Genomic DNA, 21,489 nt, shown 5'->3' with positions numbered 1-21,489 from the left:
GAGCTCTGAGCCAAACACGCATTATCCTCCCTGATAGCATGCATGCAAACCTACAAATCTCAAGTTAAAGTATTAAAAAAATAGAATGTGGGACTGGAGAGATGGCTCAGCGGTTAAGAGCTCCAGAGGGCCTAAGTTCAACTCCCAGCAACCACATGGTGGCTCACAACCATCTGTAATGGGATCTGATGCTCTCTTCTGGTGAGTCTGAAGACAGCTACAGTGGAGTAGTTCAGTAGCCATTGTCTTTACTCTTCCCACACCACTGCAAACCACATAACAGATTTGGTTTTAGTGGTAATTGTTCTTCTTGTGACCAAAGCAGCACCTTAAGGAGGAAGGATTGGCTTTTGTCACAGTTTCAGTGGGGTCTGCCCTGCTGGGCGAGAGGGCCTAGTCATGGAGTATGAAGTGGTTGTCTGGCATCTCAGCTGGGAACAGGGAAGGATGAGTGCTGCTGCTCTGGTTTTCAAGAAGGTATGGCCCCGGTTGTCTAGGAACTCCCTGTGTAGACCAGGCTAGTCCCAAATTCCCAGGTCTGCCCCTGCCTTCTGAGTGTGGCAATTAAAGATGTTAATCATCATGCCCGGTGCTTCCACTTTAAACAAATGTGCGGAGCTGGGGAGGAGGCTTAGCGGTTCAGAGCGCTGGCTGTTCTTCCAGAGGACCCAGGTTCAGTTCCCAGTACCCACATGGTAGCTCACAGCTATCTGTACCTCCAGTTCCAGGGGATCTGATACCCTCACACCAATGTATATAAAATAAAGTTAAATTAAGAGTGTTTGTGTGTTTGTTGGAGACAATATTTTTCTATGCAGCCTTGGCTGTCCTAGAACTCATTTTGTAGACCAGGCTCTGGCCTTGAACTCAGAGATCCACCTGCCTCTGCCTCCTGAGTCCTAAGATTAGCAGCAGTGTGCCTTTACTGCTGAGCTACCTCACCAGTCCGCTTTCTACTTTTTCTTCAGTTCAAGACATTAGCTCATGCATAGTGTGAGTCTTCTCCTAAGTTGAACGACCTTTCTAACATTTCTTTATTTGTTTATTTAGTGTACTGTGGGAATGTGTACGCCACAGCACCCACGTGGCAGTCATGGGACAACTTTGTGGAGTTGGTTCTTTTTCTACACCTTGATGTAGATTCTAGAGGTGAAAATCAGGTCTCTAGGCTTATGTAGTAAACCATTTGCCAGCCTTAGTTAAACCTTCTGGAAATACCTTCTAAGTAAAGCCTGAGGTGGGTTTCCATGGTGACTCTGTCCAGTCAAGTTCACAGTGCTGATTAAATACCACATGGCTCTTCCTTAGATTTTTAGGTACCTTTAGGTTCTTGGCATCTAAGCCAGGGAGCAGGGGGTATGAGTATAGTGTTTAATGGTTATTGGATCCTGTTTATTTTCTATTTATTTATTTATTTTATTTTGACTTTTTGAGACAGGATTTCTCTGTGTATCCCTGGCTATCTTGGAACTGTGTAGGCCTTGAACTCACAGTGATCTACCTGCCTCTGCCTCCTGAGTACTGACTGGAATTAAAGATATGAACCCACTGGCTATCTGTTTGATATATTTTTTGAGATAGAGTCTCACTTTGTCGCTTACACTAGCCTCAGACTCAGGGCAATCCCCTGGCCTCAGCCTCTGCACTGCTGGGACTGACAGTCCTACATCATCACCCCAGTGGGGCCATGCTTCATTTGAGGATTCTTCATGCAAAGAAATAGCTCTCAGGTTGACCCGACAATGACCAAGCTTGTTTCGTGAAGGTTCTGTTTTTCAGGATTCGTATTTACCCACAGCCCTCATAAAGCTTTTCAGAAAAATCAAACTAGAATTGTACTGGATGCTTTAGCGTAGACAGATAAGCATAGGTGAGTGCTGGCTGAACTTTCCTCTGACTTCCTAGGCTCTTTTCCTAAGGCACGCATACATTTGGTTCTGGTTTTAAATGAAACTTAGAAGCAAAGGTTTGTGTAGTGTAAAATGTAATTTCCTCTTTGATTTTAAAAGCTCTATGGAAAAAAAATTTTTAAAGGTTTATTTATTTTATATGAAGACACTGTAGCTGTCATCAGACACACCAGAAGAGGGCATCAGATCCCATTACAGATGGTTGTGAGCCACCGTGTGGTTGCTGGGAATTGAACTCAGGACCTCTGGAAGAGCAGCCAGTGCTCCTAACCGCTGAGCCATCTCTCTAGCCTGGAAAATTTTAATTATATACCCCGTATTCTTTCTGTGGTTCTAAAAATTGAAGGTTTTGAAGGGAGGACTGTTTTATCCATGAAATCAGCACAGTGCACTTGAATTACCAGCTGGAGTGAGTTTGATAGCGACAGCATTTACATAGTCATCCTCAGTTATTTTGCAGGCATTACTGTTGACTCACTGTGCTGCCAGGTGTTCATTACTCAGACGTTTTATTTAGAGGAGGATAAAGGCTGGATTCTTCTGCGTATGAGCCGGAAAGGAATGCCCCTTAACCTGAATCCAGGCTAGAAGTTCCTGAGTAACTTTCTCAGGTGCCATGGCTATTCTCAGACAGTTACTGTATCCACAGATACGTGACTGAGGGCCAATTCTGCACAGATTTCCTGTCTCCTTTACTTGGAGACAATTTGTGAGCCAACTGAATTGTAAAGCGTTATGAAAGAGAGAGAAGGAAGACGGAGCAGCCATAATTCGTCATCCCTTTGAGTCACCAGCACTGACTGCTACTGTTAAGAAACATTCAGCCCATTGCAAAATCCAGCTGTGGGTCCTCCATTCTGTCTGCCTGGTTTCTATACATCATTGACATCTCTGGGTTCCTTAATAGAATTCAGTTAGCTCTTCCATGTGATTTTATAAGGCTTTGATTTTTCTCATTAAAAGACTAAGGCTTCTTAATTTCTTCTTCTTCTTCTTCTTCTTCTTCTTCTTCTTCTTCTTCTTCTTCTTCTTCTTCTTCTTCTTCTCCTCCTCCTCCTCCTCCTCCTCCTCCTCTTCCTCCTCCTCCTCCTCCTTCTTCTTCTCCTTCTTCTCTTCCTCCTCCTTCTCCTTCTTCTCTTCTTCCTCCTCCTCCTCCTTCTTCCTTCTTCCTTCCTTCTTCCTTCTTTCTTCTTCTTGGTTTTTCAAGACAGAGTTTCTCTGTGTAGCCCTGGCTATCCTGGAACTCACTTCATAGACCAGGCTGGCCTCAAACTCAGAAATCCGCCTGCCTCTGCCTCCCAAGTGCTGGGATTAAAGGCGTGCGCTACCACTGCCCAGCAATTTCTCTTTTTTTTAATTAGTATTTTATTTATTTACATTTCAAATGTTATCCCCTTTCCCGATTCCCCCCCCTCCAGAAACCCCTATCCCATCCCTCCTCCTTCTGCTTCTATGAGGGTGTGCACCCACCTACCCACCCAATCTCTTTTATTATAATTACAAAAACCAACTACATTCTGCGCATGAAAAAAAAATAGAGTACAAAAAAATTGGTGGCCAGAGAGGTTTATTAATATCAAAATGCACTTGATTTTTTTTCCTTATTTGGTAAGCATTACTTTTGATTCATTATAAAAAGTACACAGTGGCACAACTGACCAGCCTTCCTGGAGCCTTTTTGTTCCCTTAGCAGAATATTGAATTGGTTAAATTATTGGCTTAACAGGAAGGGACTTTAACAATAATTTTAGTCACTTGTGTAGTAGCTCAGATGATTTTTTGGTCTGTGTATGTGGTGTATATATAAATGCATGTTTTCTTGTGTGTGTGTGAGCACCCAAGTGCAAGTATACATGTGGGTACAGATGCAGACTCACACGCATTTGGCACATGGGTACATGCATTTGGCAGCCAGAGTCCTCACTGTATGTATCTCTTCCTCTGCTCTGCCACACTCATCTTGTGTGTGGTGTGTGTGGTGTGTGCATGCAGGTGCCAGAGGGGGACATTAGGTTTATTCATCTGTTGCCCTCCATCTTTTGTTGTTGCTTTGAGACAGGGTTTCTCTGTGTAGCTCTGTCTGTCCTAGAACTCCTGTAGACCAGGTTAGCCTTGATCTGAGAGACCTGCATGCTTCTGCTTGCCCAGTGCTGGGATTAAAGGCGCACGCGCACTACAGTATCCCAGCTTGTTGCTCTCTGTCTTATTTTTTGAGACGTAGTCTCCTACTGAACTCGGAGGTCCCCATATCCACTAGGCTAGCTGCTCAGTAAACTCTAGGTATGTCTCTTGATTTACTCCTGTGATCTGTGAGTAATCATCTCCATTCACAGGCATGCATGCCCTCATGCTTTTTTGTCTGGTTTGATCTGAAAAAACATGATCCCTAATTCTTCACTTCTGTCACATAAAGAACTTAGCATTTCTGTTCTTTTCTGTACTCTTTACAATCCTCCTGTGCAGAAAATGGAACGGGGATTTTTACCATATATATGAATATGAATATATATGATTCCCACACCCCAAATAGGGTCTTTTGTTTTATTTTGTTTTGAGACAGGGTCTCACTATGTAGCTCTGCCTGTCCTAGAACTCACTTTGTAGACCAGGCTTGCCTCAAATTTACAAAGATTTGCTTGCTTCTGCCTCCTGGGTGCTGAGATTCAAGGACTGCGCCATCACGTCCAGCTACATTTTTCAAAATTTGGTATGGATGTGCCACCACTTCCCCCAGGTGAGTTTCTTAGCCGCCGCTCTCGTGATAGAATGCTTCATGGTCGGCACAGGTTTCTCCTGCCTCCATTGCTCACCCTCTTTGCCCTGATGATCTTTGAAACAGGGTCTTGTTTTATAACCCTGACTGCTTTAACTTGTCCTTCCTCCTGCCTCACCACCCAGAATGCTGAGGTCACAGGCAGGTGCACTGTCTTTTGCTCCTTAATTTCATAAGCAAAGGTTCAAATTGATTCTGTTTCTTGGTAGGGCCGTAGTTTGGTGCTTGCCCAGCATGCATGAGGCGTGCTTGAGGGGTTGGAGGTCCAGGTTGCTGAAGACTTGCTGCATGTACACTGTGCACTGGGCTCCTGACATCAGGCTATGGTAGTTTGTTTAAGGATAATGCATCGTGGTCCCTGCCCATAAAGAGCTTCTAGACTGCTAGGGAATTATAAAGATTATTGCAGTTCAGGATGGTGTGTCCACCAAGACCATTGCCTAGTCCAGTGGTTCTCAACCTGTGGGTCGTTCCCCTTTGGGGATTGAGTGACCCTTTTACAGGGGTTGTCTATGATTACAGATGTCAAGTAGCAATGAAAATAATTCCATGGTTGGGGGTTAGGGTCATCACAACATGATGGTCACAGTATCAGAAAGGCTGAGAACCACTGGATTAGTCCATTCTTTTTGTTTGATTGTTTGGTTTGACTGTTTTTTAGGTATTTTATATGCAGCTTATCCAGGTTAGCCTGGAGCTTGAGCCTCTGCATCTGCCTCCAAGGGCTGCTTGTGCTATAGCGGTAGAAGACAATGTTCTTTGTCTCTCACACAGTATTTCTTGATTCTTGTTCTCAGGCATCCTCTGCTCCCCCAGCCCCTGTGTGCTGGTTATCGTCTGTGATAGCTCCTATTACTATAAGCACCCGAGGAAAAACCTTGCTTTGGGTGCCAACACAGTACTAGGCACATAATCAGTGTTCAGTGAGTCTGTTGGAATTGTTTCTTTTCTTCTTCTTTTTTAAAAAAGATTCATTTATGCCGGGCGTGGTGGCGCACACCTTTAATCCCAGCACTTGGAAGGCAGAGAGAGGCAAATTTCTGAATTTGAGGCCAGTCTGGTCTACAGAGTGAGTTCCAGGACAGCCAGGGGAACACAGAGAAACCCTGTCTTGAAAAATTAAAAAAAAAAAAATAAGATTTATCTATTATATAAAAGTACACTGTAGCTGTTTTCAGACACACCAGAAGAGGACATCTGATCTCATTACAGATGGTAGCGAGCCACTTTGTGGTTGCTGGGATTTGAACTCAGGACCTCCAGAAAAGCAGTCAGTGCTCTTACCCACTGAGCCATCTCTCCAGCCCCGTGGAATTCTGTTTGCATGGTTAAGGAAAGCCTTCAGCCAAGGCAGCAGAGTTTAGGCAGTTCTTTTTTTTTTTTTTTTTTTTGGTTTTTCGAGACAGGGTTTCTCTGTATAGCCCTGGCTGTCCTGGAACTCACTTTGTAGTCCAGGCTGGCCTCGAACTCAGAAATCCGCCTGCCTCTGCCTCCCAAGTGCTGGGATTAAAGGTGTGCGCCACCACCACTCGGCTAGGCAGTTCTTAAAGGGTGGGTAGGTCCTCTCCACCTGGGTTAGAGAAAGAAATGCCTGGCCAAAGGAACAATTTACACAAATGAAAAACATGCTGAAGAGTTGGCACACATGGCTACCACTGTGGGAGATGGCCGCTGACAGATGCTACTACTAGTAAGGATCAAAAGTCTGGCAGCCACATTGTGTCATTTTAGCATATCCCTGAGCGTTTCTAAGGCTTTTCCTTGTTTTATGCCTTAGTATTTTAGTCATTTTCTTGTTACCATTGAGGCTTTTGTTAGAGAAACAAAACTATCAAACTGATAATTTCTCTATCAAAACTGATAATAAGGACTGGAGAGGTGGCTCAGTGCTTGTTGTGTAGCCCAACATAGAGCACAGAAACCACTGGAGCTGTTGAGGAAAACACACCAACATCAGCCGACCTCTTCTTCCACGCGAGTCTCTGCCTGAGTGCACATGCACGTACTGTACCATACACATAAACAAGAAGGTGACAGCTGGGGTTAGGAGACCACTGAGATGGCTCATCAGGTAAAGCGCTGGCCACCAAGCCTCAAAACCCGAGTTCCATCTCCAGGATCCACATGGTGAAAAGAATGATGCTTTTCTGACCTCCACAGGTGTGTGTTCTCTCACACACATACACAAATAAAGAAGTGGAATGGAAGTCTTTTAAAATTGCGGCTGGGAATGTAGCACAGTTGCTGGACCAGTGCCTAGTATAAACAGCCCCAGGCCATCCCCAGCATCATCGCATAACTAAGTATAGTAGAATGAGTCTGTAATGCCGGTCTAAATTCCAGCACTTGGGAGGTAGAGACAGGATGATCATCAGTTCAAGACTCCATAGTTCAGCTTGACGCCAGCCTAGACTACATGAAACTGTCCCAAAGGAGGAGGGGGTAAATAGCATACATTTTTTTTTTACTTCAGAGATTTCAAAGAATTTAGGATATATATAACTATATATATATATATAATATAATATATATTAGACTTATTTTACTTTATGTATTTTGCCTGCATATGTGTTCCATATGCCTGGTGCCCACAGAGCTCAGATTTTTGGATCCCCTGGAAACATGGTGTGAGATACCATGTGAGTGCTAGGAATGACCCTGTATTCTTTGTAAGAGCAACAAATGATGTTCTCCAGCCCCAACACATACACACACACATATACTCTCTCTCTCTCTCTCTCTCTCTCTCTTTTTCTCTCTCTCTCTTTCTCTCTCTCTCTCAAGTATGAAGACCAGATAAGGGAGATAATAAATATTCAGTCCATATACAACACAAAATTTGTAGAATATGTTTAAAATGTGCCTTTGAAATGGACTATTTGACTGTTACTCTGAACCCTGCTGATGGTGTGGGGTCTTTTGTTGTGATTGAAAGCATAGGGTCCTTGCTATACTTTGGGGCAGGCTCCCTGTCTTCTGTGGCTTTGAGCCTAGAGGCTTCCAGCCAAGCTCAAAGTCAGGAAAAGGGGGTGTGGGCTTTTGGGCTGTGCCGCTGGCAGCCAGAATGTGGTTGGCTGTCTCCTCCCCTTCCGCACTGGTGCTCTACACACTGCACTCTGGAATGACAGGCATTCCTGTGTGAAGAGAGCCGGCGTGAAGACGTTTGTGAGAGCCACAAGTACCCGGTGTCCAGCAAAACAGAAACTCCAGATCTCACGCTGTTTCCTGGCATTTGGTGGTGATTCGGGATTGCTGGTCCCTAACGTGGATTTGTCTTTTAAGAGAAGTTTGCTTTTGTCAGAAAGAGTTTGTTGTCGTGGGATACATCTAAGACAATTATAATCATGGGCCAAGCTGATGTCTCCAGACCGGTAAATCCAGATGCAGTTGGTGAGTAATGGAAGGCAGGAAAATAGACATCTTAGCAGCAGCGAGGCGGGCTTACAGCTGAAGTTAGTTCTCTTAGAAATTGGAATACAAGACTTTGGCATGTTTATTAAAGTTTGTGAGAAATGAATGAAAGATTTAAAGTTGTTCCCACTCAGTTAAATTCATTTCCCTTTCAGTTTCTCTTGACTTGCTTCTGGGGTTCTGTTTTAAGATTAGATTGCTAGGACGTCGTTACCTGTTGGTTTATTTCTCGCCTCTGAGGAAATAGTTACAGGAGCTGTTCCTTAGAGGCCAGGGGTATCTTACTGGCACTCTCCAAGTTCCGGTGAGTGTTAAGTGTGATCTAGAAATAAAACTGCCAACTTATAAAAACGGCACTGTTTTAAAGGTTGGATTAGGTTTTTTGTTTTTTTGTTTTAGATTTGTTATACACTTTCCAAGACTTTCTCCGTTGTACAAGTGTTTGTTCCTTCTAAGGGGCTTTGCTGTATGGACTTGTGAAGTGTTACTGTCTGGAGGGAGGGCTAACTCAGACTGCACAGGAGCTGTGAGTGTGGCTCTGAGATGGAAGTGTGACCTGATGAGGTCTCCCATCATCTCAGTGAGCACAGTTCTCCTATCTTTGTAGGGTGTCATAGCTGCTGCTGCCGAATAATTGTGCAGATGGAAAGGGTCGGCCAGAGCGTTGCAGTTGTTTCTGGACAATGTGCTATTTAGGGAGAACCTGTGTAAGGTGACTGTGATCGAGGAAGCATCAGGAAGACTCTTTCCTTACTTTTTTTTTTTCCTCCACTAAGAAGAGGTCTAAGCTGGGCGTAGCGCATACCTTTAATCCTAGTACCAAGGAGGCAGAGGCAGGTGGATCTCTGCTTTTAGGCTAGCCTGGTCTACACAGTGAGTTTCAGGCTAGCCAAGGCTACATAGTGAAACCCTGTCTCAAAAAAGGCCAGTAAGACAGAGGCAGGTGGATTTCTNGGCTAGCCAAGGCTACATAGTGAAACCCTGTCTCAAAAAAGGCCAGTAAGACAGAGGCAGGTGGATTTCTGAGTTCGAGGCCAGCCTGGTCTACAAAGTGAGTTCCAGGACAGCCAGGGCTATTCAGAGAAACCCTGTCTCGAAACCCCCCCCCCCCCAAAAAAAAAGCCCAGTAAGAAAAGGTAAAAGCTATGGTAACTAAGGAAGCGCAGGCAGGCTTAGGAAGCGGGGAGTGCCTCAGATGTGTCTGGGGATTTGTTGCAGTTTAGTTTCTGATTTCCCAAGGAAAGTATTTTTCGGGTATTTCTGAAGCTGAGCACGTGGATGATAAAGTGCTCACATAGTCACAGACTTGGGACTCCAGTCAACAGGAACCAGTCCTTCGCTTTCCTCCAATCGCTGCACTAAGTCCTTCTCAGCTCAGTTCTTCACTTTTTAAAAAGTAAAATGCCATGTAGAAAAGTGCACGTCAGCACTGCCACCCAGAAGTGGGAGGCAGAGGCAGGAGGGTCAGGGCCTCAGGAATCAGCTGGAGCTGCCTTGTAAGTTCCAGGCCAGCCTAGGTTTTAGGACACCCTGTCTCCCACACACAAACATTTTATTAAATGATTTTTTAAAATCACAAACCAAAGTAGCGATGTCCTCAGCCTCTGCCATCTCTCCCTTTGCTCCTAGAGCCAGCCTTCTCCTGTATTTGATACCTTACCTCCTTGTGCAGCATCAGCTCTTCCTGTGGTTGCTGCTCCATAGCTCTTCTCTAACAAATACTGTGGCCCACCCTTCTTAACTTTATGCTTTGAGTTTTTTGGGTTTGTTGTTGTTGTTGTTGTTGTTGTTTGGAAAAGTCTCATGAGGGAGGGGTGTTGGTGGTGTTTCCTTTTAATCCCAGTATTCTGGAGGCAGAGGCAGCAGATCTCTGTGAGGCCGAGGCCATAGGGCCTACATAGTGTTGGAGGCCAGCTAGAGGTACACAGAGACACCATGTCTTAAACAAGGTTTCATTTGTGGTGCTGGCTGACCTGGAAATCCCTAAGTAGACTGACTAGCTTGGCCTCAGACTCAGAGATTTGCCTGTCTCTGCCTCCCACATGCTGGGATTAAAGGCAGGTGCTACCTACCTTGCTGGTTCCCCCTCCTCTTCTCTTTTAATAAAACATGTTTAAAAGTGTGTGTGTGTGTGTGTGTGTGTGTGTGTATATGTGTGTGCATATATGTGATGTGTACATGCTGCAGTGTATGCGTGGGGATCAGACGACAACTTTCCATTTTTTCCACTATGGTGTCTGGGGATTGAACTCTTGCTTATCGTGACTGTATGACAAATGCTCTTAAACTGTGAACAAGCTCACTGGCCCCTATATCTTATTTTATTTTAAAATTTTCAAGATTTATTTATTTATTTATTTTATTTATGAGTGCTCTGTAGCTGTCTTCAGACACACCAGAAGAAGACATTGGATCCCATTACAGATGGTTGTGAGCCACCATGTGGTTGCTGAGAATTGAACTCAGGACCTCTGGAAGAGCAGTCAGTGCTCTTAACTGCTGAGCCATCTCTCCAGCCCCTTATTTTATTAATGCAGGATCTCTTATTGAAGTTGAATAGATTGGCTTGCTAATGGGCTCCAGGGTCCTGTTAACTCCATGCCTACCCCCTCAGTGCTGGAGTTATGGGTACAAGTTACCATGCTGGCTTGGGCTTTATTCCAGGCTAAGCAAGAACTTGACCACTCTGCTAGCCCCAGGCTCCATCACTTCTTGCTGCAGCTGTGGCAGACGAGACATTTTTCCTGCGGTAGAACTGTCGAGAACTTACCTATCTCCTCTGTCCAGTTCTTTTAACTCCATGGCCAAGGCTGTGCGAGATCTCCAGAAGTTGTAGGCCTTCTCTGCACATGAAACCTGCTTTGTTCATTAGTGAAATCACTTGGCTTTATAATTTGGTTGCAGTTTTCTGAAACTGTTCCTTAAATCCAACAGTAAGCCTCTTTTAGAGAACAGAACTCTTAAGTACTGTGGCAAAGTATCAGAAATTATGCTGCCTATTTACAAAGTTCTGAAGGCTGAGGCAGGAGCATCACATTAAGTTTCAGGCCAGTCAGGGATGGGGAGTGAGACCCTATCCTAGAACAAAACAAAACACAAAAAAGGGCAAAAAATATTGCCCAGCTAGTAAAAGTGCTTGTTGCTAAAGTCTGATGTCCTAAATTTGATCCCTGAACTGGCATGGTTGATAGAGAGAACAAACATCTTCAAGTTGTCCTCTGACCTCCACCCATGAGCCCTGGCACATGTATGCATACATATACACTTGTACACAATAAACTGGGGGTAGGGGGATCTTATAGATGAAAACAAAATATATTAAAAAAATGTAATTGATAAGGTACAAATGATAGAGGTGGGATTCAAATAAGCCAGGTGATTTAGTCGCTCACTACAATCTAGTGAAGGAATGTTGAAGATTTGTGTTCTGTGGGTTTCTGACAGCAGACTATACTTAGCCATACAACACAGGTGAGTGAGAACTAGCTGAAGGCCAGTTGTGATGCTCCACATCTGTAAGACCTGCTACTCTGGAAGCTGAGATGACTGAGATCAAGGCCATTTTGTGCAAGTGTAGCCTCTTCTCAGAGGAAAACAGGAAAGAGGGCTAGGGCTGCAGTTTACTGTGGGATGCTTCCCTCCCATGCAGGAGGTCTTGGTTTCAATCCCAGTCCGACCAGAGTAGGAGTAGGCAGCATTATACAGTCTTTGATCTAGGGTGCACTGTTTAATCCTGTTATTTTCTTTATCCTCTTTTATGTAGTCATAACTTGCACATAGTTAGTGAAGATGAAGATGCAAACAAAGGGATATCTCTATGATGAGATCCAGGCTGGTCTTGAACTCTCTATGGACCCCAGACAATACCTTAAAGACATCGCTAACTTTGAAGTGTTTGAGTTAAAGGCATTTACCACCGCTGCCAATTTTTAGTGGCTTTTTGTTTGTTTTTTGTTTATTTAAGTATTTATCTTGACAACCCTGCCTTAAAATACACACACACACACACACACCATTCACACACTAAGAACATATATCACGCACAGATAAGGATGCAGGCAAAATACTTATACACATCAAGTAAAACAAAGTAATAAAGTAAAATAAAGTGATGGCCCCTGGGTAATGTTGCCCAGGGCTGACCTCTAGTCTGCATGCATACTTGCATACACAACAACAAAATACACCTTCTTTAGATAAGTGAATAAAGAGTTAATAAATTATCACGTGCAGGGTAATGATCTATAACTGGATGACAAATTAGTTTGTAAAAAGAATGTGATATGAATATCACTTTATAATTTAGACCTTTTAAATTAAAAATCACATTTGTTTGTATTTTTGTTTGTATGTGTGTGCACATACATGCCACAGTGTGCATGTGGAGGTCAGAGGACAACAGCAGGGGCCACGCTCAGGTTTCAGACTTGTCGGCTAGTGCCTGTCCAGCCAAGCCATGGCCTCAGTCCCTTCCTAGCACGTGGATGGTATTTAGGATCAACATGAGTTGTGTAGGTTGTCATGAGGACAAGAGTTCTATGATGTGCCATCTTTGTAAACTGCATTATTCTATATTTATTGTTGCGGCTTAACTTTTATTTTGTTTGAGACATGGTTTCATATACTATCTGAGATGGCCTTGATATCATATTTCATATTGGTTGATTTGCCTCCCAAATCTGGGATTGCAGCTATATATTACTTTGCCCATTATAACTTATATCCTATAAGCCTCTGCTTCTAAATGAATCCAGATGTAAGAAGCTGCAATAACTTTTAAATGTAAAGAAATATAATAATAAGACTTATTATATTATTATAATAAGATTTTAGATTAAAAAAATAAAATAAAATGTGTATTGGGAAGAGGAAGGGGCGCTGGGAGGAGTTGGGAGAGGGAAGACTGCAGTTGGGATATAATATGAGACAATATAAAAACAAAATAAAAGAAAGGCATGATAGCAAGGGGACCACAGACTTTGAAGTTAGAGAGATTTCAGTTATATCCACATTTTGTCATACATGAATTTCTTTTCAAATTTATTTACTTTTCTATGTATGGATGTTTTGCTTGCTTATATTGGTGTGTACCTTAAGTTGTCTGGTACCCAAAGAGGCCAGGCAAGGGCATCAGATGCCCTGGGATTGGAGATAAAGAGTTGGGAGCCACCATGTGGGTGCTGGGAATCAAGTCTGGGGCCTCTGGAAGAGAGGCAGGTGCTCTTTTTTTTTTTTTTTTTTAAATTTACTTATTTATTTATTTTTATATGAGTGCACTGTAGCTGTCTTCAGACACACCAGAAGAGGTCATCAGATCCTATTACAGATGGTTGTGAGCCACCATGTGGTTGCTGGGATTTGAACTCAGGACCTCTGGAAGAGCAGTCGGTGCTCTTATCCACTGAACCATCTCTTCACACATTTTTAAAGTGCTAAAATTAAAGCAAGGGTATGGGTATAGCTTAGTGCTAAACCACTTGCTGAACAAGCACAAGGCCCTAGGTGCAGTTCAAGTACCACAGAGGTAAGAACAAAGAAGAAAAAGGTACTGGTACTGGCAAGCTGGAGCAAAAACTTTAAGGCCAACCTCAGCCACAGAGATCCTGTCTCAAAAAACTATTTAAATGAACAAACAAAACCAAAAATATACAACCAAAATATCTTCAGAATTAAATTAAAACCTCCTTGATGTGCACAGAACTGCAGAAATATATGAAGTGTTCATAAATGATATATAGACAATACAGAAGTATTGCTTGTCCCTGTGGCTTACTGTTGCATGTATACAGAAGTGTATATTTGATAGTAGCCTTGACCATTAAAGGTTGTAAGATTCCTTCATTGTTCAGGAAGCAGTGAAGGTCTAAATCCACATAGATTAGTGTCTTAGTTAGGGTTTTACTGCTGTGAACAGACACCATGACCCTGGCAACTCTTATAAGGACAACATTTAGTTGGGGCTGGCTGACAGGTTCAGAGGTCCAATCCATTATAGGAACAGGACAGCATCCAGGCCGGCATGGTGCAGGAGGAGTTGAGAGTTCTACATCTTCATCTGAAGGCTGCTAACAGAATACTGGCTTCCAGGCAACTAGGATGAGGGTCTTAAAGCTCACACCCACAGTGACACACCTACTCCAGCAGGGCCACACCTTCTAATAGTGCCACTCCCTGGACGGAGCATAAACAAACCATCACAATTAGTAAGTCAAGGATGTAGAAAACAAGACAAGTGCAAGAGACAGAGCTAAAGTGACAGTGAAAATATTAAATGTAGATGGATTAAGTACCCCAGTTAAAGATGGCTGACTGGGTGTGCTACTGTACAGTATAACCTTAGTGCTAAGAAGCTGAGAGAAGGAACTTGAGTTTGAAGCCAGAATAGACCTTGTTGCAAGGAGACAAAAGACAGTTGTCAAATGAAATAGGAAAACAAGATAGAGGTAGAAGTGTTTCTATGATAAAGGAAGTTTCATATTGATAGAAAGGGTCCATTTAAGACGAAATCATCTGGGCTGGCGAGATAGCACTCACAGTAGGTGGCTGGCTCACAGCATTCTGTTACTCCAACTCCAGGGTATCGATTACCATCCTCTGAACTCTACAGTTATCTACAAACCACATGTGCACACACACCTACACATAATTTTACATTTTTATTAAAGGATTGGAGAGATGACTCAGTGGTTAAGAACACTGGCTGCTCTTCCAGAGAACCAAGATTCAATTCCTAGCACTCTCAACGTGGCTTACAACTGTCTATAACTTCACTCCCAGGGGATCTGACATTATTTTTCTAGACCCCCCCTGGGCACCAGGCACACACATGGTGCACAGACATACATGGAAGTAAAATACGCTTTCATACTAATTCCTTAAGTTTTTGTTTTTGTTTTTTGAGACAAGTTTTCTCTGTGTAGCCCTGGCTGTCCTGGAACTCACTTTGTAGACCAGGCTGTCCTCGAACTCAAAGATAAGCCTTACTCTGCCTCCTGAGTGCTGGGATTAAAGGCATGCACCACCATACTTGGCTCTTAATTTTTTTTTAAAATGGAAAACATGATTAAATTTGTAATTATCCAACAGAGTAAGACCTTGTCACACAAAACAGCAACAAATGACTTTGATAACTAGAGCTTTTACTGTCCCTCTCCCAGCAGTTGATAGAACAAGGACACAACGTACCCGACACAGTGTTAATTGTGTAACACGGTGAACTGACTTGAGCTGATTGGCACATTTGGACCACTACACCCAAGCATACACAATATACATTGTTATAGGTTTGTCTCTTTTGAGACAAGGCTTGCTATATACATAATCTATGCTGCCCTCAAACTTGTAATCCTTCCCATAGTGATACTGCTGTGATGATAAGTCTGAGCCAGTGCGTCCTGCCATGATACATTTTGTGTATTATTTTAATTTTAAAAATGACTTATTTTGTTTTGTGTGTATGTGTATTTTCCATGTATGTTTGTATGTACGCTGTGTGCATGCCTAATGCCTATCGAGGTCAAAAGAGGGCATCTGAGCCTCTGGAACTAGAGTTGTACACTATGTAGGTGCTGGGACTTGAACCTTGGTCCTCTGCAAAAGCAATGAAAGTTTTTTTAATTAATTAACTTATTTGTATATATGTGAGTATATTGTTGTGATATCTTAAGACACACCAGAAGAGGGCATAGGATCCCATTACAGATGGTTGTGAGCCACCATGTGGTTGCTGGGAATTGAACTCAGGGCCTCTGGAAGTACAGCATCTCTCCAGTCCCTCAATGAAGTATTTTTAACTGCTGAGCCATCTCTCTAGCTCCTTATTACTTTATTTATTATCAGTGTGAGTGTATGATGTGTTTGGGATTGGGAGTCAGTTTTCTCCTTCAATTGGATAGCAAACTTGGTGGACAGGGACCCCTGGATATTTAGGGTTTTTTCTTTTGTGGTGCTTAGCTGTTTGTGGGACCTCATGCTAGTGCCACACTCATAGGCGATCCTCAGCCCTGCCCTTGTGTTTTTGAGACAGGGTCTCACTATGCATCTTATGCTGTTCTGGAACGTTTGATCCTCCTGCTTTTGCCTCCTGGTGCTAAGATTATAGGCGTATGCCATCACACCTGACTGAGAGTTTTAAAAGGATTCATGGCCCCACTTCCTGCAGATCCTGTATATTATAAAGGCAGTTGGGCTGATTCTAAATATTTGGACAGACATGTGAGTCAGTGAAATAATATGCAGCTTGTCATTGAGATTAGGGAGTGGAGAGGAGGAGGAGGAACAGAGAGACGTGAGTGGAGCCGGATGTGGTGGCTCACACCTGTAATCTCAGCATTTGAGAACAGGACCATGGAGGGTCTGGGGTTCAAGGTGATCTTCAGCTACAAATAAACTCAATGCCATCCCGAGCTACTTAAGATCCAGGTCTTAAATTTTGCTTAAAACAAGCAAAAATAAAAATACAAAGATAGATAAATAATTAGATGTTAATATGAATGAATGAATTGGAAAATATCAAGATTCTGTTCTTCTAAAACATTTGACAAATTAGATGAAGAGAGGAGCAAAGGAAGCCCTGTTCCTCTGGGCACTCGGGAGGCAGAGACAGGCAGATCCCTGAGTTTGAGGCCAGCTTGGTTTACAGAGAACACTTTTTTTCACTTTCTGTATTTAGTGATATGTTCAGTGACCTGCTTTATACAAAGCAAAATGAGAATGTGTGTGCGTGTGTGTGCCAGTGTGTGTACGTGTGTGTTTCAATTGGGTTTAAACCTAGAGCCACATACATGCTTTGGAAACCTGAGGTACGTCCCTACTCCTTGTTGTTGTGAATCCTTGAAAGAAAGATGACATATAAATATATTGTTCAACATAATGAAGTTTTTTTGGTTTTTTTTTTGGGGGGGGGGGTTCGAGACAGGGTTTCTCTGTATAGCCCTAGATGTCCTAAAACTCACTTGTAGACCAGACTGGCCTCAAACTCAGAAATCCGCCTGCCTCTGCCTCCCGAGTGCTGGGATTAAAGGCGTGCGCCACCACGCCCGACTCATAATGAAGTTTTAAAAGCATCAAATTAAATCTTAATTTGGAACACAGTTAGTGGATCTCTGTAAATTTGAGTTTGAGACCAGCCTGGTCTACAGAGACTGTTCCAGGACACCCAGAGCCATAAGAGAAACCGTGTCTCACATAAAGGAAAAAGGAAAAGGAAGTGATTAGGTATGCTTTTTAAGCAGCAGAAGCAGGCTAAGTGACGGATGATACTTTGTTGAGAGCCTTTCAGGCAGGAGCTTCTCTGTGCTGCTAAAATGTTGGCTGCTTTTCTCTATGATCTTTTCTTTAACATTTTCAGTCCAATTAAAACTTTAGTTTTCCTTTCTTCAGTCAAATAACATTTTCTGTTTATTTCCTGGAATGCTTGTGGATGTGTTAACAGATTTACAGGAGTCATATGTGGAGGCACACACCTGTAATTCCAGAACTTAAGAGGTTAAGGCAGGAGGATCACACATTCAAGACCAGACTGGGCTACCTAGCAATCCATTGTCTCAAAAAACCTAAACCAGCCCCAAGATGCCTGATAGGTAACAGTGCTGGAAGCCACACTTGATGATCAGGGTTCAGTCCTGGGACCCATACAGTGGAAGGAGAGGAGTGAGCTGCTTCTCTGACCTCCACGGATGCTCTGGGCTGTGTGCTCCTCCCCTACCTCCACACCCACACAGATGCACAGAAGCTAAATTTAAAAAAAAAAAAATGTAATTGAAAGAAAACAGTAACACAGTGTCAAAAGGAGATCATTGAGTTTAGTACAAGTGTCAGATTTTTCCTGCCTCCAACATTGTTGCTTCTAGTGGGAAGGGAAGTGCGATTCTGTGATGTAGCAAGCACCTTAACCCCAGGAGCAGGCCACAGAGAGAGCCTTTCCTTCCCCCTAGATGGCTCCTGAGGCCTCTGGGACAGTGGGTGGGGCGCAGGCTGCATTGTACTGCCTTCCTGCGTTTTTGTTATTGCTGCCTTCCTGCTCTACCTTCAAAGCTTAACTTATCCCTGCACATGTGTCATTATGAGGGCCTGGAGATCTTTGACCTCAGTCCTGAACGTGTGGCATGTCACCTATGTTATAGATCAAATCCTTACTATCAGGATGTCCCTAAGTAATACTGTGACAGGCAGTAGAACTCACCTCCACTCTTCCAACTCCTTCCATGTCAGGGCTTCTTCTCTAATGCCCTGTCCCCACCTCATCTCCCAACCTTCCACAGTTATGCAGAGCTCTTTGTGTGGGGGGAGAAAAATGTGATAAACAGACACAAGGTGTGAACACTTGATGACGTGCCTGTCCCTGAATTACTTAAATCGTGGGAATTGCTGAGAGGGTGATATTTAATAGCGACCCCCTCTGTCTCCGGAGGGAGTCCTTGCTTCAGTGATATAGAGCTCATACTGTATTGTGTATGCTAATGATGTTGGCCTGATTCTAGCATCTCCCTGAATTTTCCTCTTAAATGGTGTCAGATTGGTTTGGCTTCTTTAGTGATTTAAGTTTTGAGTTTGGGCCTTTGTCCATGTAATGTCTGGAGTGTGACTGTCTGCGTGATTGTCATTGCTCTGATTCTTTCCGACTGCTACAGGAAGAGAGGGGACATTTTTAGAGGCTATATAAGGATAATAAATTGGCTGTCCCTTTCTGTTCCTCTCCATGAACAGAAGAAGCAGAGCAGCCCTCTGGAGATCCAGGCATGGGCATGGACAGTGTGGAAGCAGGGGACACAACACCTCCCACCAAAAGGAAAAGCAAGTTCTCAGCGTTAGGCAAGATCTTCAAGCCGTGGAAATGGAGGAAAAAAAAAAGCAGTGATAAGTTCAAAGAGACATCAGAAGGTAAGGTACTAAGATTTAAAAGTGTTCTGAGGAGCGAGGGAGAGTGTCCGCCTAGTTTGAGCAAAGCCCTGGGCTCTTCCCCGACTGCAGAGAACTTGGTGTGCTTGTGCTCTGCAGCTGACCCCACAGATGGGAGGCGCAGAGATACAAGGATCAGAGGTTCAAGGTCCTTCTTAGACTTTGAGTTTCAGGCCAACCCGGGCACCAGGAGACCTTGTCTCTAAACAAACAAACAACTAAACAAGGCTTCTACTTTTTTAAAAAATATTTATTTATTGTTATATGTAAGTACACTGTCGCTGTCTTCAGACACACCAGAAGAGGGCATCCGATCTCATTACGGATGGTCGTGAGCCACCATGTGGTTGCTGGGATTTGAACTCAGGACCTTCAGGAGAGCAGTTGGTGCTCTTAACCACTGAGCCATCTCACCAGCCCGAGGCTTCTATTTTAATTTATTTAAGAGTTCCCCATTTGGGCTAAGGAGGTGACTAAGCAGGTAAAGTGCACGTAAAGCCAGCCGCACACACACTATTGTAATGCAGTGCTTCTGTGGGGCGCTGAAAAGATAGGACAGAAAATCCCCAGAGGCCTAAGGGCCAGCTGGCGTGCAGCAACCAACCGAGAGCCTGTCTCAGCCAAAGAGGTGAGCCGGAGCTTACTGACCTCCACAAGCATCCCACGTCATGCGTGTGCCCAGTGTGCTTGCATACAGGTACATACACATTGTACATATGCATAAAGAAGAATAATTCCCTGCGTTAGTTGGGCTTGGTGATACAGGCTGTAATCCCAGCACTCGGAAGATGGAGCCTGGAAAAGCCAAGAGTTTAAGGTTATCCTTGGCCATACAGGAAACTCAAAGTCAGCCTGGAAACAATAACAACAAAAGCACTCGAGGGTTCCATTGACTGATGGATTATTTGACTGACTGATTTACTAGACGGGATCCTGTATCACAGGGCTTGCTTGTATTCTTGACATAGCAAGAATGATCTTGAACTTGTGATTTTCCTGCCTAGCACTAGGATTGAAGGAATGTGCTGTGTCTAGTCTATATAATGCTAGAGATGGAACTAGGGCTTTGTGCTTGGAAGGTACACACTACCAACTAAGTTTCCTATTTTAGAAGCACCCCACTTTTCACATCTCCCTAAATGTCTATAACCCCCTACTTTTAGAATTTAGACAGATAAATAGTCCTTCATTGATGATTAAGCCTGTAAGGTGTGACACATGTTGGGCAAGTGACCTACCACTGACCTATACCCCCCAGCCACTTTCTTTTTCTGTTTTTTTTTTTTTTGTGTGTGTGTGTGTGGTTGTTGTTAGGCACAGCCTCGGTTGGCCTGTTGTTCACACTTTCACCTGGGATGGCCTCATTGCAGCTCCTATCCTGCTGTAGCCTCTCAGTGCAGTGCTATGGTATGGACCATGATGGCCATGATGGGTTTTTGTTTGTTTTTTGTTTTTCTTTAATATTTATTTATTTATTTATTTATTTATTTATGTATTATATATGAGTACACTTTAGCTGTACTGATGGTTGTGAGCTATCATGTGGTTGCTGGGAATTGAATTCAGGACCTCTGCTTGTTCCGGTAGGCCCCGCACACTCCAGCCCAAAGATTTATTTATTATTATATCTAAGCACACTGTAGCTGTCTTCAGACATACCAGAAGAGGGCATCAGATCCCATTACAGATGGTTGTGAGCCACCATGTGGTTGCTGGGCTCTGAACTCAAGATCTTCGGGAGAGCAGTCAGTGCTCTTAAATGCTGAGCCATCTCTCCAGCCCAGTGCTGCTGTTTTTTAAACTACAATTTGTTTGCTTGTTTGTTGAATCAGGTCCCAGCACAGGGGAGTTCTAATTTACAGTCCATTCTCGACTTCTACCGTGGGTTCCAGGAATCAAACTCCATCTCTCAGGTGTGGCACCGTGTACCTTTACCCACTGAGCCATCTTGCTGGCCCCCGTCTAGTTTTCATTTTGATGCAAGTTCTTACCAGGTTACACAGATTGCCTGAACCCGTGACAATCCTCCTGCCTCTCAGCTTTTGGAATAACTGAAACTTACAGGCCTGTTTCAGCAAGCCTGGCTGACACTTAGCATTCCGTAGCCTCATTCCCAGGTTGGTATTTTGATGGGATTAAAGCTGTTCAGTAAAGACAAACTTAGTGCTGCACACTAAGGAACATAGGAAGGTCTAGCCTGGGAGACTAAATGAGTTCTAGGCTAGTCAGAGCTACATTGTAAGACCCTCTCTCAAAAATAAATATAAAGCCGGGCGTGGTGGCACACGCCTTTAATCCCAGCATTTGGGAGGCAGAGGCAGGCGGATTTCTGAGTTCGAGGCCAGCCTGGTGTACAAAGTGAGTTCCAGGACAGCCAGGGCTATACAGAGAAACCCTGTCTCAGAAAACTAACTAACTAACTAACTAACTAAATAAATAAATAAATAAATGGAACAGCTGGAGATAGATAGATAGATAGATAGATAGATAAATTGT

At 43.5% G+C, this 21,489-nt stretch overlaps 1 protein-coding gene across 4 annotated transcripts in view; it reads left to right on the top strand.

Moving 5' to 3' along the window:
• Positions 1 to 21,489, top strand: part of Phactr4 (phosphatase and actin regulator 4) — a 66,623-nt gene that overhangs the window by 17,403 nt on the left and 27,731 nt on the right. For 2 of the 4 annotated variants that reach the window (XM_029476314.1, XM_029476313.1), the window contains exons 1-2: positions 7,571 to 8,073; positions 18,802 to 18,975. In XM_029476314.1, coding sequence (XP_029332174.1) covers positions 8,028 to 8,073; positions 18,802 to 18,975 — 220 coding nt within the window. In that variant the 5' untranslated portion in view covers positions 7,571 to 8,027. Of the gene's footprint in view, positions 1 to 7,570; positions 8,074 to 18,801; positions 18,976 to 21,489 lie in introns of those variants that run through there. The other 2 variants (XM_029476316.1, XM_029476315.1) reach the window with 1 other exon arrangement.

This window comes from Mus caroli, chromosome 4 (assembly GCF_900094665.2).
Source record: "Mus caroli chromosome 4, CAROLI_EIJ_v1.1, whole genome shotgun sequence".
Taxonomy (NCBI): domain Eukaryota; kingdom Metazoa; phylum Chordata; class Mammalia; order Rodentia; family Muridae; genus Mus; species Mus caroli.
This window is presented reverse-complemented; position numbering and strand designations above follow the sequence as displayed.